Source organism: Rhodamnia argentea, chromosome 6 (assembly GCF_020921035.1).
Source record: "Rhodamnia argentea isolate NSW1041297 chromosome 6, ASM2092103v1, whole genome shotgun sequence".
Lineage (NCBI taxonomy): Eukaryota > Viridiplantae > Streptophyta > Magnoliopsida > Myrtales > Myrtaceae > Rhodamnia > Rhodamnia argentea.
This window is the reverse complement of record NC_063155.1, coordinates 2,874,009-2,895,129: the sequence shown is the minus strand read 5'-3', so window position 1 is coordinate 2,895,129 and position 21,121 is coordinate 2,874,009. Positions and strand designations below refer to the sequence as shown.

At 41.6% G+C, this 21,121-nt stretch overlaps 2 protein-coding genes and 1 pseudogene across 2 annotated transcripts; 2 read left to right on the top strand and 1 right to left on the bottom strand.

Moving 5' to 3' along the window:
• Window positions 1–1,077: 1,077 nt before the first annotated feature.
• Window positions 1,078–9,627, bottom strand: LOC115748484 (annotated as a pseudogene).
• Window positions 9,628–10,562: 935 nt separating this feature from the next.
• On the top strand, window positions 10,563–13,747 carry LOC115748504 (lysosomal Pro-X carboxypeptidase-like). Its single transcript, XM_030685006.1, has 9 exons — window positions 10,563–10,949; window positions 11,058–11,247; window positions 11,412–11,545; window positions 11,735–11,847; window positions 12,065–12,317; window positions 12,720–12,875; window positions 13,015–13,094; window positions 13,178–13,227; window positions 13,611–13,747. The coding sequence occupies exons 1-9, from the start codon at window positions 10,563–10,565 to the stop codon at window positions 13,745–13,747; spliced, it is 1,500 nt and encodes a 499-aa protein (XP_030540866.1).
• Window positions 13,748–17,027: 3,280 nt separating this feature from the next.
• On the top strand, window positions 17,028–20,666 carry LOC115748503 (lysosomal Pro-X carboxypeptidase-like). Its single transcript, XM_030685005.1, has 9 exons — window positions 17,028–17,414; window positions 17,535–17,724; window positions 18,228–18,361; window positions 18,628–18,740; window positions 18,972–19,224; window positions 19,638–19,790; window positions 19,932–20,011; window positions 20,096–20,145; window positions 20,530–20,666. The coding sequence occupies exons 1-9, from the start codon at window positions 17,028–17,030 to the stop codon at window positions 20,664–20,666; spliced, it is 1,497 nt and encodes a 498-aa protein (XP_030540865.1).
• The last annotated feature ends 455 nt before the right edge of the window (window positions 20,667–21,121 follow it).

The following is a 21,121-nucleotide window of genomic DNA, read 5'->3' as shown; positions in this document are numbered from 1 at the left end:
TCAGCGCTTTGAAGTAAGGAATAATATTAATAATTGATGGATTAATATTTATAGTGTAAATTTATTTTAAGTTCTTTTTTTTATTTATCTATTTGTGGATTTGAATTAAATTATTTTAATTGAAATAATCATAAAAATGGCAGTTTATCATGTATATAACGTATCTTAATATGGTAAGATTTTTTCTATATTTTGAGTCGGCATATCGTGTTGCATATTGATGTTATTTTTAGGCTATGGGATGGTGGACTGATGGATGAAAAGGTATCATGTTTGTTGTGCACTGGTGGGTCTCCTACACTGCTCGGTCCACGGGTTACGTCAATTATGAAGTGTGGAGGGCCAAGTGAGTAACACATCGATCCAAATGACGAGGGCGATACTTTATAGGGAAAACAAATTACGACACACGACCCTGGAATATACATGAAATTTCATTGTGACACCAAATGTGTTTATTTTGTAAAAGATAAATAATTTAAAAAATATTTTTTTTTGAAAATGATCGCCTGTATCTCTCATATAAATAAATGAAATAACAAGTGCTTTCATCATTTATGAAAATGTTTAAACATAATTTGTTATTTCAAGCGATATAAATAATCGTTTTTAGGAAAATATTCTCTGAACAATTCATTTTCCATCAAATAAATGGAGCCCAAAAAACTGGGGTCATCGATCGTCAGTGATCAAGGCAACGATACAAGATTCTCGTATGAGACGAGAGTGAACGTTGTGAAGTGTCGCGAAATTGAAGGCCTCGCCTGAAAGATTGCATCGTATTGTAACGATCCGTGCGGCAAATCCATTCAAAGCAATGGAAAAATCCATAGAACTCGGAAGACCTACCTTAGCCTAATTTTTGCAAAGAAAGACGCACAATGTACTGATCAATCCATATGACAGAAATTCAAATGAGGCTTGTCAAGATGGAGTGCTGCAGAGCTCACAGACAGGCCGCGCGTGCCTGGAACTCGCGTTATTACATTTGTTAAAAGGAATTGATCATACCATGGACATCTTAGAAGGATATATTATTTTAACTATTAAGAATTTATCTGTCATTGAGACGACCGAAAAAAAACAGAGGAGAATATAGCCAACTCTACTCTTCATAGAGCAACTTGAGCTGCAGCAAGCCTTGCAATAGGAACCCTGTTTCAAGAGTGTCAATGCATCACCAATTTATCAGGTAAAATTACAGAAAATAACACAACTTGGGTAAACACAATATTAAAGACAACTACAGCAATAGTAGGGACAATGCCATTACTTAACTGACTCGGTTCACTAAATCATGTGACAAACTCTAATTTTCGCGAAACGAATTTAGTCCGTAGATTTGTAGCGTCTCTAGGGATGTCCAGAAGCTAAATCAAACTGAAACTTGAGGATGAAGAAAATCGCTCTTACCTAAATGGCGAACAGGAGACGTAGTCGAGCCCAACCTCCGCGAAGACTGCGACGGAAGAAGGTTTCTCCACTGTGCTCCCCGGATATTCTGACCTGTTTTAGAAACAGCAAGCTGGCTAACCTCCTATATATGATAGGAAACTATAGAGTCTGATTCCTCCTAAAAATGACACCAGAAATGACCGACTTGCTCGTTTCGGCGTTGACAAAAACGAATTAAGCATGAACTTCTGATGGCGAGTCATGAGACTGAAAATTCAAGACTATGATACCGCGAATTCTTTGAACCTACTCTCGAAATGTTCACTAGTCCTTCGCTGACATGTGTTAGGCAGGATTTGTTCATTACCTTTAAGGCAGGCCTAGCTTTCGGTCCCTTCTCTATCGCAATCTTCATCAGTTCCCCCACGCCGTTCTGATCAAGTACCGGCAAGTTACTTTCGACACGGTTGTAGTTACAGCTTAGAAGGATGATGAATGATCAGGTCGAATGGATCAGTTTGCAAAATGCCCTCTCAGATATAAGTAGGCAAGAACTTCCCGACATTGTCCCTACTGTACCCAAGAGCCATCCGCGTGAGATCGTTCGTCCCGAAGGAGAAGAACTCCGCGTTCTTCGCTGTCTACCATTATCGAATCAGAGGAGAAGAAAAAGATTGAATCAAGACAAACTTGCAACTTGGAAATGGATGGAGAAGAAAATGCAGGGATGATTCGTTCTTTCATACCTCATCCGCAACAAAGCATGCCCTTGGGACCTCAATCATGGTCCCGACATCACAGCTTATGAAAGAACGCTACCTTCGCCACACTTTGCATCAGAGTGACCTGATGCTCCAGCTCCTCCTGCACGTTTAACATTTAGAGCATGCCTTCACCTCAGAATGGAAATACTGCATACTGTCTACCGTCCACATGCTATGATGTCGTTCAATGTTGAAATGATTGCTCTCCGCTTCTGATGCATAATTGTCACGCCCCGACTCTCGAGCTCGCGACATCCCTACCTTACTCGCCTCAGGTCATGAATGATAGCATCCCAGGTAGACTATCGACCTACGAAAAATTTCGGCGCATGCGGAACGTGCAACTCCCAAACAAACAAAATCAGCAGGGATAGTTCAGTAGGAAAACACCACAGTCAATTCACAAAAGACAATTTCATTAAACAGTCAAAGCAGACGAATCTTAACCCTACCGAGCTACGGTAAATATGTACAACCCCATTCTTCGGGGCGGCTCACTAAGACCTCAAAAAGACACAAGGTCGGCTAAGGTTAATCCTTCGTCTACTCCCAAAAATCCTACCACAATCCTCTCGGTTTAACGTCCACGGCCTTCAAGATCGCCTGAAAATTGTTAACCACGACGGGGTGAGAAATTAATCTCGGTGAGCCAACGCCTAAGCTCGGTTAGGACGTTGATTCGCTCAGACACCCTAATAAGCAGCCACATCAACACGTAACAGATATTTCAACCACATGCAAGCTTACCCTCCAGGCCACACATAATGCAATGCGGACTTGACTTAACAATCAACCAACCAAACCGATTCAACACACTGCAAAGCATTACAAGACTTACATGCACAGGACACCACACGTAGTCCATTTATTAATCGGTGACCCACGCGACGGGCGTGGTTGGCGCACACGACCGGTGTGGCCCCAACACTACGACCGGCGGTGTCTACCGGCGGGACCAGGCATCGTCCCTTACTTCCGGCGACGGCGATCGAAAGATATGTATCTTGTGCAACTAGCACGGCATAGCAGACAGGCATTCCAAAAAGGAGCGTCGGTCCGTCACAAGTCGCGACCGGCATCCGACAATTCGTGTGATCCGTACGACTGGCACGGGCACGAATTGACGTGCTTCCGACAAGTCGTGTGGTTCCGTACGACCGGCACGGTACGAACTTGTCGGGATCCCATACGATTGGCACGGTTTACACCCATCATATAACCACTCAAGCACATCCGACAACCAGCCGGTTCATTTCTTGGATTTAGGTCGAATGCTCATACTCGCATGTTCAAATACTTGGCCCAAGGCCGTTTTCGTGCAAAAACATGCAATTTTATCTCATACGTGGTCACATGAATGCGCAATTTAAATCGACCGACACACCAGGCAATTTGGGGCGATTAACTTCTAATCGGACCCCCACGGCAATCAACAGCCAAACCGGCACTCACGGCCAATAATTCAATAATTAAATTAATCAATTGCGGCCGATCGATTATTAATCCCAATTTCAATTCCAATTGCGCACTCGTCTCTGACCTATCGCTCGCTCGCGATCAATCAATGCAAACAATCAGATCAATCAATCAATCTAATATAATTAGACATAGAATCCGAACTAATTAGACCAACTTAACCAATTAGGGCCATTGAACCTAAACCAATTTTCTAACCTAAACCGGCCCTAATTGAGCTACCTAAACACCTAATAATCTAATTAAACTAATCCGAACGCAATTAGCGTCCTACCCAAGAGTTAGGGGGTAACTCACAATTTTAATTGCTCGGGTGGTCTCAACTCGAGCGGCGGCGACGCGAACTCGGCCCGGCCCGACGACGATTAAAGGCGGTCCGCGACTTAACTTGAACTTCGACTTCAACCCGGTCTGGGACGGCCCGAATGACTTGGCGACACTTCGGGAAGGTGGCACGGGACTCGGGGGTGGCGGCCGGAGCTTGCCGGAACAATGGCCGGCCGGCGGTGAACAGTACCCGGGCAGAATAAAACAGAGCAGAACAGTGACTGTGGGGACTGTTTTGGGTGGTTCCGGGCGGCCAAAGGCTGGGGGAAAGATTGGGCCTCGGTCAGGGGTCTCCGGGGAAGCTGTGGGTGGCGTCGGAAGCGGCGGCGGACGGCCGGAGGCGGCCGAACCACGGCTGAGCAGAACCGGCGCAAAACAGGGGTAATCGGGTTTGAAAACAGGGGAGGCTGCCGGGGCTGATTCGGGGCTCTATGGGCGTCGATCGGATTCCGGCGACTTCTTGGGACAACTAGAGAGGGAGGGCGACGAGTTGGGGTGGCCGGAGGCCGGTGGGTGCGGCTGAAACGCGGCGGAGGGCGGCGGACAGCAGCTCGGCGCGAAACAGAGCAGGAGGGGCTGTTCCGGCTTCCTCGAGCTGCTGTGGACGGCAGTGGCGTGGCGCGGCGGTGGCGACGGCTAGAGGGGGCGGAGGGGCGACGGCGCGACACTTGGGGACGGTCGGAAGGGGCTCGGGGTGGCTGAAACAGAGCTGCGACTCCCTGCAGCGAAAACAGAGCAGAAATCCGCCGGGCTTCTGTGGGCTGCTCGCGGCGGCGAACGGCGGCCGGAGGAGGTGGCGACGAGGTGGCAGCAAGGCGGCGGTGCGGTGGTGGTGTCACTCGGGGCTGGTGGTCAGACGAAGAAGGCTGGAGGAGGACAGGTTTGCACGGTGGGGGTGGTGGTCGCACAGTGAACAGGGGAGGAAGACCAGCGTGGGAGAGAGAGAGAAGAGAGAAAGAAGAGTCACGTGGGTTTGACTTGGGGGGCTGGTTTGACTGGAAATGGGGCCCACACATCTCTTCAATTTTAATGATTTTTTGTCTCATATGAATAATATCCAAGGGCGGTTTCGTAATTCGACAAATCGGGATTGATCGGATTTTTGGCTCAATCGATTAGGACTGAAATTTGGATTTTCACGGGCTAGGTTCGGTCCGGAAAATTTTAGGCGCGAGGATTAAAAATCCTAAGTCGCGGCGACCACGGTTTCGAGATCCAATCGAAACCGAACGACATTTCGGGACTCGTCCAAATTTGTCGTTTACGTCCTTGCGATCCAAAAATTTGCACCGACTAAAATTCAATTCTCTCCCTTTTTATTGAATTCGGGCAAATTTACATAGGCCAAATTTCCCGGGCGTCACAATAATGGACTGTAATTTCTTTTGGTTGGAATGTAGTGGAAAAATTAGGTAGCAGGTAATCGAAGAACTGATACCTCAGGCATTCGAAAGAGCGGAACCATTACCTCGGGAAGGACCGTGATGCCTCAGTTGATAAGGTGCAGATTGGATGCCTTAGTTGATAATCTGTCAATTGTGATCAACATACATAAAAAAGGAAGACAGAAGTGTTTCTGATTCTGTCTTGGGGATTTCCATCGAAAGATGCCACTTCAGTACAGCAGGTACAAATCAGATTGAAAATTGAAGGAACATTTAGTGAGTCAGCTAAAATTAATAATAGAAACTGAATCTTTAGAACGTCATAGATCGTCGCATGAATGTACTCTAGGTGTACCACAAACCTGCAGCCTCTAAGACCAAGCATCGGGTTAACTTCGGACAATTTCTCGATCTTTGACAGGATTTCTTCCTGACTAATACCAGTCTCTGTTGTCAATTCATTGACGATATCCTCAATGTTGCCTTCAGGGAGGAACTCATGAAGTGGCGGGTCTAATAGACAAATAGTCACAGGAAGACCTGAAGTAGAGAAAATTACGGTGCAATGCTAAAAAGGAGGAGGTCATGAGAGACTGGCCAATGAAGAGTAGCTTTGAGAGAACTTGCATCAAATTGCTTAATTGTTGATGAGCGAAAGAATGGTACCATCCATTGCACGGAAAATTCCCGCAAAATCCGATAGCTGAAAGGAAGCAACCTCTTCAGCGCCGCTTTCCTCTGTTCCGGCGTCACAGCCATGATCATCTTTCTCATATACTTTATCCTCTCTTCAAGAAGCGAAAAACTGATCACACAGCAAATAAACTGTCAATTAGAACAACTGATACAGCTTTGTAGCAAGACAATGTTGCAGAAAATCAAGCAATTACATGAATTACAGTACAACAGCAAACTGAATACCATGTGCCTGGTTCTGCAAGGTCCAACGCCCTGAGCACCGTTTTTTCTTGGTGTTGCAGCATCTTCAGGTGTGTCAGCATTAGCCATGACTTTGCGAGCATTGTACTGACGTACATGTTAGAACTTATTTCATGTTGACAGCACAAAATCAACAGAATGCTCTGATATCTGTTTATCAATTAAGGAAGCACCTTGAGAAGCCTTCTTTTGTCAGCCCATGACATAAAGGTGTCGAAATCCATGCTCAAAGCTGGAGGAGAGAGACATTGTCTTCGCAGTATCACTTCGCCTGTTGACCCGTTGAGCGAAATCCGTTCTCCTTCCTTGATTACCAGGTCACCTATCACAAGTACCTGCAAAAAGTATAATCTTTACACCACGAATTCCTACTTTTCAATATTCCCCAAAGGTTTCTGCGTTGTACCTTCCCAGTGTCATCGACCTGCATATTGGAGCATCCACAGACACAACACTTTCCCCACCCAAGCGCCACAACTGCGGCATGCGATGTCATGCCGCCTCTAGCTATCAAAATACCGGCAGCGGCATGCATTCCTCCAACATCCTCTGCGCTAGCCTCTGTTCTTACCTTTTGCAAAGAATAGAGCAAAATGGCAAAATGAAATTACAATGAAGGGACAACCGACGATTGGGGATGCATATTTTTGTCAGTTCATACGGATTCAGAGGATCCTAACTTTGTGTACTCACGCGACCCACATAATTGCAACAGTCACTGAGAGAATCCTAACTTTGTATTGACACCATATACCAGCAACATAACTTAGTTTTTCGTCAACTTGCTCATACTTCACTTCTCGACCGAAGAGCTCATAAAATCGTGGTTTTGCTTTATTCACTTTTATCTATCAATAGAATGGTAGGGACTACTGTTTGCATATGTATCTGTATACAGAGAGCAAGTGAGAGGGTATTACCAAGATGACTTGTTTTCCTTCAGCATGCCACACTTCAGCATCCTCTCCACAGAAAACGACCTGGCCAACTGCAGCCCCAGGAGATGCAGGCAAACCCGTGGCGAACACTTTGCCCTTGTAAGCATATGGGTTATCAAACTACAGAGCAAAAAGTTGACTCTGCTATTTTCATCGATACTCCTGACCCAGTTACGGTAAATGGACTTGGATCAATGCAATTACCTGTGGATGAAGAAGTTGGTTGAGATCCTGCGGTTCCATCATCTTGATTGCAGAGCGCTTATCAATTAGCCCTTCCGTAACCATGTCTACCGCGATCTTCACAGTGCCTGCGCCAGTGCTCTTTCGGGTCCGGCACTGCAACATCCATAGCTTATTTTCTTGCACAGTGAACTCTATGTCCTGCCAAAGTCAATATTGTACCAGCTTAATATTAGCATTTTGCTAATTATGCTGATTCTGCGATAGTCGCACAGAGAATCCAATGAATCAGGCTAACAGAACTTTATTGGCAACTTTGACTTGTCACTCTAGATCACATCGGAAAGCCGGGAAAGAAATGCAAGCAAGAACATAATGTACTGGATCATAGGATTGATCCTGCAATTTTGAGGAAGGTCTTTTACCATCATATCCTTGTAATGTGCTTCTAAAATTTCGCAATCCTCCACCACCTCATTGTAAGCTTCGGGCATGCAATTTTTCAGCGAATCCAAGTCCTGACGGGTTCTAATTCCCGCGACCACATCCTCTTCCTAGAACATATTTAGGCAGCAAACCATGAGCGAGTAAAGCTCATTAATGCAGAAATTCAAGCAAGAATTGCATTAAAAACCAGCATTTTGACCTGAGCATTGATGAGAAACTCCCCATAGAGTTTCTTGTCAACTGTGCTTGGATTCCTGGTGAAAAGAACACCAGTTCCCGAGGAGTTCCCCATATTACCAAAAACCATGCATTGGATGTTCACAGCAGCTCCCTTTAAGCCTGTCATCTGATTGATGCTTCGATACTTGATAGTCCTCGTGTTGTCCCACGATTCGAAAACGGCCTTTATAGCCAATTCTAGCTGTGTCTTTGGTTCTGTGAATTGGTTAGAGTAGCAGAAATGATCGATTTGACTTCTTTTTTAAGTTAATCATGTGTTGCTGGGTCGTCGTTCAGTACCTGAAGGAAACTCTATGCCAACTCTGACATAAATCTTCTTGTACTCTTCCACCAGTTCTTTGAGATCTGCGGCTGATAAATCAGTATCATGGTCCACGCCTTTTGCGTTCTTCAATATTTCTAACTTCCCCTCGAATGAGGAGTGAGAAATTCCCAGTACCTTCGGATTGCAGGAAAAACTATTAAATAAGTCAAAGTTCATAGAAAGGAAGACGGTGACCAGAACTGTATAACATAATTCAACAGATTGTTCTCTAGTTCTTTTGTGTACAGAGTTGAAGGAGAATAGTCCACTTAAAACATTTCCGGACATGTCTAAGAATCGCCTGTACGAGTCATAAGCAAAGCGCTCCCCACTTTTCAGACCGCTTCATCGTTCAATCCCAGGTTGAGGATAGTGTCCATCATGCCAGGCGTGGAGATCTAGTACACATTTCAATGCGAAACAATCAGTAAACAATGCCTCGGGCATCAAGACAAATGATAACGAAAGATCCCTTTAACTACATACCATTACTTCAAGAGCAAAAGCTAAGCCATCCAATGCTTGGCGATTCCAATCTCGTTTTCCGGTTAGTTCAACCGATTAAGGACATAAAAGTTGTGACAGAGTTCTTACAGCAGCACCAGAGCGAACAGAGAGGAGAAGCGACTTCGAAGGGTCGTCGAGAAAGCCCCCATTTCCTTCCCAACGCGTTCCAAAGCTGTCAAAACCTCATCCCAGAATCCATCTGGCAACTTCTTCCCATTCAGCAAGTATTCGAGGCATGCCTCGGTTGATAGTCAGTCCAGGTGGCATGGACAAGCCGATGCTCGCCATCTCGGCCAAGTTGGCTCATTTTCTTCCCGACTATTAATCCATTGGCATGTTAAAGTTGACGAAACATTCCGTGATTAATGCATATTTAGACTTCTGATACGAAAATGCATTTCAGTGATTACAATCTTGAAAAAGTGAGAAGTAAAATTGCATATCATGGCAGACTAAACACAAAGCGTAACGCATACTTGAAAATATATATTACGACAATTGGTACAGACAATCGTTTGTGCTTGACTTGCATCCATATAAAGCTCAAGAATGCTCACCAGGGACTTCATCCCTTTATTTCCCTCGCACCATCCTTTGCCGAAGACATACACTCTCGGGCCATTAAGACATAGGAAAAGCAACAACGATATTACAGACGTCGATAAATTTTCACTGCCTTCACAGAGCAAACAGGGGTCATCTACTGAAGCACGCAATAACATAAACCCAAACTACCAATGAACAATATGGGCTAAAACTATAAAATCCCTTTGGAGTCCAGGGGGCGCCACCCCCTTAAGACGCCAATCGGGGCAGCTCTCCCGAACCCCTGTCGACAGATAGTATGAACCACACCCCAACAGCCTCGGCAAAATCATTTATTGAATGATAGACATTAAATTTATTAGGAAACGGATGATCGATTATAAGATATTCCAATAATTCTCCTCATGTGTAAGCTAATCCCTTACATGCGTTGAGAATCTATGCTTAACTGCGAAATGCGAAGCGTTAACACATATTCCAATAATTCTCCTCATCTATTTGCTCCCCTTTTGTGTGAGTGAGCCGTAAACACAGTACGAGTAATGAAGTTTAGGACGAACACTGAGAGTTAGCCTCTTACTCTATTCTTTAATATCATGTTAGACAAATCGTTTTTTTTTTTCAAAAGTTTTAAGTTATTAGAAAACGGGTCGACAATGTACTTGTATCATATTTGTCGATTGTCGATTGTCGAGACTCCTAGACTGTGTTGCCCTAGATCAGATTGTTGACATTAAATTTGATATCCCACGTATTTCTGTTCCCCAAGAGACATAAGGACACTCGATTTTCTAGAGTCAGTCAATGAAGCCCAATTTGAGAAATTAATTATACAAGTTAATAATTATCACAATATCTGAGAAAGATTATTAAATTTGTTATCGAAATGCATAAAGAGTAGGCCAGTATGTGTTTAGCTGTCTTCGTGAATAAGAACCTAACTATTGACCCTTTTTTGAATTATCCAAGAATAAGAACACCAAAGACCACAAGGAATCGCACCATTAATTGCTGGCAAATCTGCTATATAAGGCCATGATACTCTCTCATTTCAATGTCCTATCAGGTTTTCGAATTCATCACAGAAGAATTTCTTCTATCGCCGCGGGCAATGGCTCTTTCTTGGCTCTCTTTGATCATCCTTTTCATTTCATCCGCATCTCCCGTTTGTGCACAGAAATTCGATTTTCCGAGGCTGAGTCTGCACCACGAGAAAGTCTTCCAAGATCCCGACCGTAGGGTTCAAGTATCGTTAATCAGCCATTTCAAAACTTTCTTTTTCCACCAAACGCTCGATCACTTCAACTATCGGCCCGAGAGCTACACCACCTTCAAACAAAGGTACTTGATCAGCTCCAAGTATTGGGGTGGTGCCAATTCCAGCGCTCCGATCTTCGTTTACCTCGGCGGCGAAGAGCCAATCGACAACGACGTGAACGTGGTTGGGTTTCTGAATGAGAACGCTGCTCAATTCAAAGCTTTAGTAATTTATATCGAGGTATCATATTTGGATTACGTCATCTTCTTTTGGTCCACGCGTGAACAATTTGATCTATTTAGGAGTCTAATACGTAATTAAATTCGTTTTAATTTTGGTGAAGTGCAGCATCGGTACTATGGTAAGTCAATTCCACTTGGGATGAGCTTTGAAGAAGCCCTCAAAGACCCAAATGCTCGTGGATACTTTAGCTCGTCCCAAGCTTTGGCCGACTACGCAGCGATTATCAGACACGTGAAGGAGAAACGAAAGGCCAAAGATTGTCCGGTGATCGTCGTGGGAGGATCATATGCGGGAAGTAAGTAGAACGAGTGTGTGTATATATAGCCTACGAATGTCAGTATATACATATTCAAAACATGTATATACATTTGAAACTTCTCATGTATAGAGGAGAAATTAGACACTCATTTGTCCATTCAATCTATCAAACTGTTAATGGCTAGCTTTCGCGGATTTCAGTGCTTGCTTCGTGGTTCCGGCTAAAGTATCCGCATTTGGCCCTTGGAGCTCTGGCCTCATCGGCTCCGATACTGTACTTTGACGGCATTACCCCACAGGGCGGATTCTTTTCGGTAGTCACCAAGGACTTCAAGGTAGTCGCACTCCTCCTGATTATCTCTTCTTTTCTTCTTGTTCTAACGACGGCTTGCCCAATATTTTTCAAGCACCCAATTTGCATATTCACTAAGTGAGAAAGACGGATGCACATATGACTCGAGCAATCCTTGGGACCTTGATGTTTATTTCATGACTCGTGCTGTGCTTTTGGTTGGTTTGCACAGGAAGCTAGCAAGACTTGCTACCAAACCATAAGAGACTCGTGGGCGGAGATCGATAGAGTTGCTTCTCAACCTGATGGCCTCTCACGATTAAGCAAAATCTTCAAAACTTGTAGGTATGTCTTTTGATATGCCATCATACGATATGCATTGCCATATGATATGCGCGTCACAATCTCACGATTAAGCGATATCTTCATTCGCTGAGAGCGGCGATCATGACGTTTCACTTACGTACGCAACTTTAACCACTTTTTTTTTTGTCGCTAGAGTGGATAACGCTAAGTTGAAATTCAATTGGTACTTGTTTGGAATGTTCTTTGGGTGAGTTAGGCCTTTGGAGAGTGGGGATGAACTGAAGAACTATCTGATAGATGAGTACGTGAGAGCAGCTCAGTACGATGTACCACCGACATATCCAGTGGAAGTAATTTGTGGAGGCATTGATGGAGCAAATGCTTCCAAAAACGGGATTCTTGAAAAAATATTTGCAGGCGTCGTTGCCATTTCTGGAAACTCCTCATGCTACATCGTTTCGCCCAATGGCACTACCCCTTCTCAAACACAGTTGGGTTGGAGGTGGCAGGTATATTACTCTTAACATTTTTATTTGGTTTATTGAGCGAAGTGATAAAATTATTAGTTCTTGATTATGGTCCTTCGACCCAAAAAAAAAAAAAAAGAATATGGTCCGTTTGTTTCAATTAATTAATAAACTAACTTTTGAAAATCAGTCTCTAGAGGTCAAACATAGGTCAAACGTTGGTGTTTTGACCATTAAAGACGATTAAGGTTTTGTCTAGGCTATACAATTTTAGGAAAAGGCACTTCACAAAAAAGTGTTTTGTGCGGACTGTTTCATCACCTGTCATAAGTATGCATTGCTTGCAATTTGCATATCCTTGGGTTACACTTGAGGGTTGTCCTAATGTAGTATGCAGTTAAATTACCTCGTTTATCTTGGACTGAAAGAGAGAGGTGTTTGTAGAGATGCAGCGAGATGGTAATGGGCGATGAAGGCATTACAAACAATTCTATGTTTCAACCAGATCCTTTCAACATGAGCAACTTCATTGATCACTGCAACCGATCTTACGGCGTTGTGCCTCGGCCACATTGGATCACCACTTATTATGGCGGTCATGTATGATTTTCGGTGACTTTTATAAAGCTATGGCCCTGATATTTCACCAGTAGATGAAATTGATATCATTGCATCTAAAGATCATTGCAAACTCTAAAATCTTTGCTTTGCACTTCTTTCTCTTCTTAAAAAATTGCAGGACACAAAACAAGTTCTCCGTAGGTTCGGTAGCAACATTATTTTTTCAAATGGACTTCGAGATCCTTATAGTAGTGGCGGGTATCGAAATTTCCGAATTTTCATGCAAAAGATTCAAAATATCCATTTAGTTTGGTTTAACAGTTTCTCTATTTTACTCTCAGGGTCCTCAAGAACATTTCAGACACTATCGTGGCTTTCCCTACACGAAAAGGTATGCATACTTTCACAATCTGGATTTAGTGGATAAATGAAGAGGTTATTTCATAACCAAGCATGTACTTCTTGTCGCGTGACTCATCTCGAACGCACAAGGATCATACCAAAGCATCTAGTCCTGTCAAAGGAATTTTCAGTTGATTTTGAATTTTTTAAAGTGAGTTTCCGCTAATAGGCCAAGAACTTCAATGTCATTCAAACTTCAAAAGAAACTGCAAAAAATTTATACCAGACACTATTTGCATTGCTTTGAATTTCGGCTATTTCAGATTTTTTTCTCAGTCAAAATAAATGCATCGTAAGATCTCTATTAAGCGAAAAGTAAAAGGTGAAATTCATTTCAAAGGCTCCCCTAATATTATTCTGCATATTCTGCAGGGTCCCATTGTTTGGACATACTTTCAGCATCGCAAGATGATCCAAGCTGGTTGGTCAGACAACGAAAAAAGGAGATTGAGGTTATAAAAGGGTGGATCACCAAATATTATGCCGATCTACTTGCTCTTAAACAATGATCAAAAGCCTTGATGCCAAAAAATAGCCAATTCAAAAAGAGGTACAATGTTCGACCAAACAAAAGAAAAAAGAGCTACAATGCAGATCATCTTGTATGCTTTTTTCGGTGAAAGCCCTTGTCCTAGTCATCAGTGAATCAAGGAAAAGTGGTTCATGATTTTACATCACGCTTTTGAATCTTAATGGGCATGGTCTTGAATTTTTCAATGCTCGCTGGGAATTAAGAAAAAGCATGGCGCAAAAACGATGTCACAGCGATAAAATGCGCACTTCTGTAGCTTCTTCCTCTCAAAATTCTTGCAAAAAGACAAATAATACTAGGCATGCTCAAACACTTGATTCTCGGATAATGACACCTAAGTGCCATAACGTTGGACGATCAATTGAGTGCTATAAGTTATGTACGGTACACACTTGAGTGCTAGAACCCTTTGTCCGATCACCTAGATGCTATATAACTTTTTAATCGATTGCTTGAAAGGTTCACCACAAGTGCTATGCCACGTCAGATTTTCGACAATCGGGTAAACATTTTAAAAAATGTTTGGGAACTTGGGTGATCAAATGTAAGTTATGGCATTCAAGTGAATATTTTTTAAAATTTATGGCATTCAAGTGGACTAAAAAAAATTTACGATACTCAAGTGAGCCCCGAACGAAAGTTATGAAAACTTGTGGTGCCTTTACCCCGCTTGATTCCTCCTGTTTTCTATCAACTTGGTTTTTTCCCATGAGATTGATCTTGAAAATTTATCGTCCAAGAAAGATGCCAAAGCAACGAGATACAAATTCTCAAACTTTTGCCCTTTGAAAATTCTTGCATCAGGATAAGAAATTAGCGAAAATGCTCTAATAAGTCGATTCATCCTCTTTTTCACTAACATGTATTGTTTTTTTTAATATTATCATCTAGAGGGGATAAATAGGTTATTATAATCAAACTTGATAAAATAATACGAAAATAAAAACTTCAAGTTTGATAGGAGTGAATGTAGTGAACGTAACCGTATAGTGCTTCTATCATATAGTAAAAGATGCGAGTAGGAGAATAGAAGACAATGCACAATAGCTTATAGTGGTTCGGCTTTGGTAAAGCCTATACCCATTCTCCTATACTAACAGTCTACTGGCCGGATTCCACTAACTAATCAAATGGGAGATTACGTAAAGATGTGATAACTTTGAACGCAAGCACTTCAATAGAAGTGAGTGCTACCTCTACCAAGTGTAACTCACTCTCTACCAAGTGTAACTCACTCCACACACTTGAACTTTGTATTAGACATCTCACAAGATCTCATTTATAAACTTGAGTAGACAATTTAAAATATATATATAGCTCTCTTGAAATATGGATGATGATCTCGATCAATCTTACTTCTCTTCAAACCTTGTACTCCTTATATACCCCTCGTCACAAGCTTCCCGCTGGATAGAACCACATTGAGGATTAATCTCCAAAAGTAGCCACCGGTTGATTGATGCAAAGGATCACTTAGTCGTTGAGTTTGAAAACATCAGAGATTTGAGAAGATTTGTTCGCCCATTCAATAAAATCATAGAATTCTTACATTAAGCTCTAATAAAAGAAATTATCCACGAGGTGATTGCCAATCAATCAAGATTCCTCGTATTGAAAGTCACTAGAACATCTTTTAGATTGTTGGTCAATCAATATAACTTAAGAACGAAATCCTAACCAGATCATTAACCTTTCTAGCTGTCCATGGTCTCTTCTCGCCAGACCAACCATGATGGCAATTTCCACTAGAAACAAGCGTTGATCATGAGATTTCTTCTTTGAGATATTCACGAAACACCAAAACAAATTGGAGGCCCATCAATCAACTATCGGCTCGGATACTATTTGTTAGAAAGTGCAACAACATTGAAATATTTAGTGAAATTCTAGTATCATAAACACTGCGCTATGTAAAACTCCCTATCATACTACTCAAGAGTGTGATTACCTTCCTCAAAGTAGAATTTTTCTAATTTCATTTGACGCCAGCAATTTGATATATACAAACAGGAACCAAGCAATAAATTTTTGCAAGGAAATTTTATTTTTGAGACACATGCGAGGGATAGACAAATTGTTGTTTCCTAACATTTTAATTAATCAGGAAACGGATGATTGATATACCTATAACATAAATTTCAATAATCCTCCTCGTGTGTAAGCTAATCCCTTGCACGCGTCAAGAATCTACACTTAATCGAGAAATGCGAATGGCTTCCATTTCGTGTGAGCGAGCCGTAAACATAGTATAAGTACCGAAGTTTAAGACAGAGTACCGGGATTTGACCTCTTAATCTATGATTTTAGGTCATGTTAGAAAAATCTCTTTTTTTTTTCCAAAAGTTTAAGTTATTAGGAAATGGGTCGATGACAACGTACTCACATCATATTTGTCAATTGTTGAGGCTCCCAGATCGTGTTGCACCGCATCAGATTGTGTTTATATATAATCCGGGAAAAGTACATTAGAAGTGCCATAACTTTTGTACGGCGTTCACTTGAGTGCCATAACTTTCAAAAATCGTTCACTTGAGTGCCATGTTGATGTGGACGCCGGAAAAGCTGGCGTGACACGCCGGAAAAGTTACTGTAGCATGTTAGAAAGGCGACGTGGCACGCCAAAAAATTTACTGTAGCATTGAAGTGAACGATTTTACTCCGACGTAGCACTCAAGTGAACGATTTTTGAAAGTTATGGCACTAAAGTAAACGCCGTACACAAGTTATGATACTTCCAGTGTACTTTTCCTTATATAATCCCGTGTATTATTTTTCCTAAGAGACTTTAGAAGGGCACTCGATATTATTGTTTCAGTCAATGAAGCTCAATTCAGAAATTAACTAAACAAGTTGGTAATGCTTGCTGTAATGTCCTCAGTGGGAAACTTGATAAAGAAGATTATTAACAAACTTAGCTGGAAACAACTCAGTGAAAGAGCCTTCACATAATTATTACCATATCTGAGGGAGAGTCCTCGTTAAATTTCTAATCCAAATGCATAATCTAGATGTGGAATAGGGACGCATGAAGAATATGCCAGTATGTGTTTCGCTGTCTTTGTGATTAAGAACCTAACTATTGACCCTTTTTTTGAATTATCCAAGAATAAGAACACCAAAGACCACAAGGAAGTGCACAACTAGTTGCTGGCAAATTGCTATATAAGGCCATTGTACCGTTTCATTTCATTGTCCTATCAAGTTTTCAAATTCATCACGAAAAAAAGAAAAAGAAAATTCTTCTATCGCCGCAAGCAATGGCTCTTTCTTGGCTCTCTTTGATCATCCTTCTCATTTCATCCACATCTCCCGTTTGTGCACAGAAATTCGATTTTCCGAGGCTGAGTCTGCACTGCGAGAAAGTCTTCCAAGATCCCGAACGTAGGGTTCAAGTATCGGTAATCAATGATTTCAAAACTTTCTTCTTCAACCAAACGCTCGATCACTTCAACTATCGACCCGAGAGCTACACCACCTTCAAACAAAGGTACTTGATAAACTCCAAGTACTGGGGTGGTGCCAATTCTAGTGCTCCGATCTTCATTTACTTTGGCGGCGAAGAGCCGATTGACGACGACCTGAAGGTGATCGGGTTTCTTACCGAGAACGCTGCTCAATTCAAAGCTTTGCTAATTTATATCGAGGTATCACATTTGGATTACAACATCTTCTTTTAGTCCTTGCGTGAACAATTTGATCTATTTAGGAGTCTCATACATAATTAAATTCGTTTTGATTTTGGTGAAATACTTTTTCTTGTTCAGCATCGGTACTATGGTAAGTCAATTCCACTTGGGAAGAGCTTTGAGGAAGCCCTCAAAGACCCAAATGCTCGTGGATACTTTAGTTCGTCCCAAGCTTTGGCCGACTACGCAGCTATTATCAGACACGTGAAGGAGAAACTAAAGGCGAAAGATTGTCCAGTGATCGTCGTGGGATGTTCATATGCGGGAAGTAAGTAGAACGAGAGCGCATATATTTATGGCCTACGAATGTCAGTAGGGTCCACAATTGGAATGCTCAATTGCTTTTCAAGAATCCCTGCAACTTTACATTCGTATTTGAAGGAAAAAAAAAGGGTTGAATGCAATCTGATTGCATAAATAACATAGAACATTTATCAATACATTTTCAAAACATGTATATACATTTGAAACTTCTCATGTATATAGGAGAAATTAAACACTCAACAGTCCCTATATATAAGAGAAAAATGGGGTTTTGTCTCACCTATTTGGCTGCATTAGAATATTGAAAAGACAAAAGATGACCTAATCAACAACATCTCCATCCAATTGCGGCCCGCGTAGCTGAACACCATTTTTAATCATGTTGGAACTATGAGCTGTTACTACCTTCGTTGTCATGGACTAAAGGAAAATAGGAATATCTCAAGAAAGACATACTATTCCATTTAATCTATCAAATTGTTAATGGCTAGCTTTCGCGGATTTCAGTGCTTGCTTCGTGGTTTCGGCTAAAGTATCCGCATTTGGCCTTTGGAGCTCTGGCCTCGTCGGCTCCAATACTGTACTTTGACGGCATTACCCCAGAAGATGGATACTTTTCGGTAGTCACCAAGGACTTCAAGGTAGTCGCACTCCTCCTAATTATCTCTTCTTTTCTTTTTGTTCTAGCGACGGATTGCCCAAGATTTTTCAAGCACCCAATTCGCCTATTCATTATATGCGGCGGTCTCCCCGCCAGAAGGTTGGCACTAAGAGAATGTGCCGGTACGGTAATTCCAAAAAAAAAAGGACTTAAGTGAGAAAGACGGATGCACATATGACTCGAGCAATCTTTGGGACCTTGATGTTTATTTCATGACTCGTGCTGCGCTTTGATTGGTTCACACAGGAAGCTAGCGAGACTTGCTACCAAACCATAAGAGACTCGTGGGCGGAGATCGATAGAGTTGCTTCTGAACCTGATGGCCTCTCACGATTAAGCAAAATCTTCAAAACTTGTAGGTACGTCTTTTCATACATTGTCATACAATATTCATCGTTATATAATATGCACGTCACAAACTCACGATTAAGCGAGATCTTCATTCGCTAACGGCGTCAATCATGACGTATCACTTACATACGCAGCTTAACCACTTTTTTTGTTGCTTGAGTCGATTAAGTGTCATCAATGTTTGACGCTAAGTTGAAATTTGATTAGTAGTTGTTTGGAATGTTCTTTGGGTGAGTTAGGGCTTTGGAGAGTGGGGATGAGTTGAAGAGCTATCTGATAGAAGAGTACGCGGGGGCAGCTCAGTATGATGAACCACCAACATATCCAGTGGAAGTAATGTGTAGAGGCATTGATGGAGCAAATGCTTCTGAAAACGGGATTCTTGTAAAAATATTTGCAGGCGTCGTTGCCATTTCTGGAAACTCCTCATGCTACATTGTTCCTCCCAGTGGCACTACCCCTTCTCAAGGACAGTTGGGTTGGAAGTGGCAGGTATATTAATTACTCTTAACATTTTTATTTGGTTTATTGAGTGAAGTGATAAATTACTAGTTCTCGAATGTGGTCCATTTGTTTCAATCGGTGTTCAGTCTGATACATCAATTAATAATTAATAAACTAACTTTTGAAAAGTAGTCTCTGTAGGTCAAACACAGGTCAAACGTTGCCCATTTTAACCATTTAAGATGATTAAGGTTTTGTCTAGGCTATACAATTTTAGGAAAAAGCACTTCACAAAAAAGTATTTTGTGCAGGCTGTTTCATCATCTGTCATAAGTATGCATTGCTTGCAATTTACATATCCTTAGGTTACGAAGAAACTTTTACGCTTAGGTGATGTCCTAATGTAACATGCAGTTAAATTGCCTCGTTTCTCTTGGGCTGAAAGAGAGAGCTGTTTGCAGAGATGCAGTGAGATGATAATGGGTGTAGGCATTACAAACAATTCTATGTTTCAACCAGATCCTTTCAACATAAGCAACTTCATTGATCGATGCAACCGATCGTATGGCGTTATGCCTCGGCCACATTGGATCACCACTTACTATGGCGGTCATGTATGATTTTCAGTTACTTTCCTTAAAGCTATGGCCTGGATATTTTGTCAGTAGATGAAAACTGATATCTATGCATCCAAAGATCATTTCAAACCCTAAAATATTTGCTTTCCACTTGTTTCTCTTGTTAAAAAATTGCAGGATACAGAACAAGTTCTCCGTAGGTTTGGTAGCAACATTATTTTCTCAAATGGACTTCGGGATCCTTACAGTAGTGGCGGGTATCGAAACTTAACGAATTTATATGCAAAAGATTCGAAATATCCATTTAGTTTGGTTTAACAGTTTCTCTATTTTACTCTCAGGATCCTCAAGAACATTTCAGACACTATCGTGGCTTTTCCTACACAAAAAGGTGTGCATGCTTTCACAATCTGGATTTAGTGGACAAATGAAGAGATTATTTCATAACCAAGCATGTACTTCTTGTCGCGTGACTCATCTCGAATGCACAAGGATCATACCAAAGCATCTAGTCCTGTCAAACGCATTTTCAGTTGATTTTGAATTTTTTAAAGTGAGTTTGCGCTAATGGGCCAAGAACTTCAATGTCATTCAAACTTCAAAAGAAAACTGCAAAAAATTTATACCTGACACTATTTGCATTGTTTTGAATTTCAGTTATTTAAGATTTTTTTCTCAGTCAAAATAAATGCATCGTAAGATCTCTATTAAGCGAAAAGTAAAAGGTGAAATTCATTTCAAAGGCTCCCCTAATATCATTCTGCATATTCTGCAGGGTCCCATTGTTTGGACATACTTTCAGCATTGCAAGATGATCCAAGCTGGTTGGTCAGACAACGAAAAAAGGAGATTGAGATTATAAAAGGGTGGATCACCAAATATTATGCCGATCTACTTGCTCTTAGGCAATGATTAAAAGCCTTGATGCCAAAAAATAGCCAATTCAATAAGAGATTAGAATGCAGATCGTCTTGTATGTTTTCTTCGGTAAAAGCCCTTGTCCTAGTCATCAATGAATCAAGGAAACGTGGTCCATGATTTCACATTACGATTTTGAATCTTAATGGGCATGCCTTGAATTTTCAATGTGCACTAGGAATTAAGAAAAAGGATCGCCCAAAAAAAGATGTGGGAGCGATAAAATGCGCACTTCCGTAGATTCTTCTTCTCAAATTTCTTGCAACAAGACAAATAGTATTAGGCATGCTCCAATAGCTTGATCGGGATAAGGATACCGTAAGTGTCATAACTTACGTACAGCGTTCAATTGAGTGTCATAACCTTTTTTTTGGTCACTTGAGTGTGATAACTTGTGTATGGTGCTCGGTTGACGGACATAACTTTTTTTTCCGATCTTTCCCGATCAC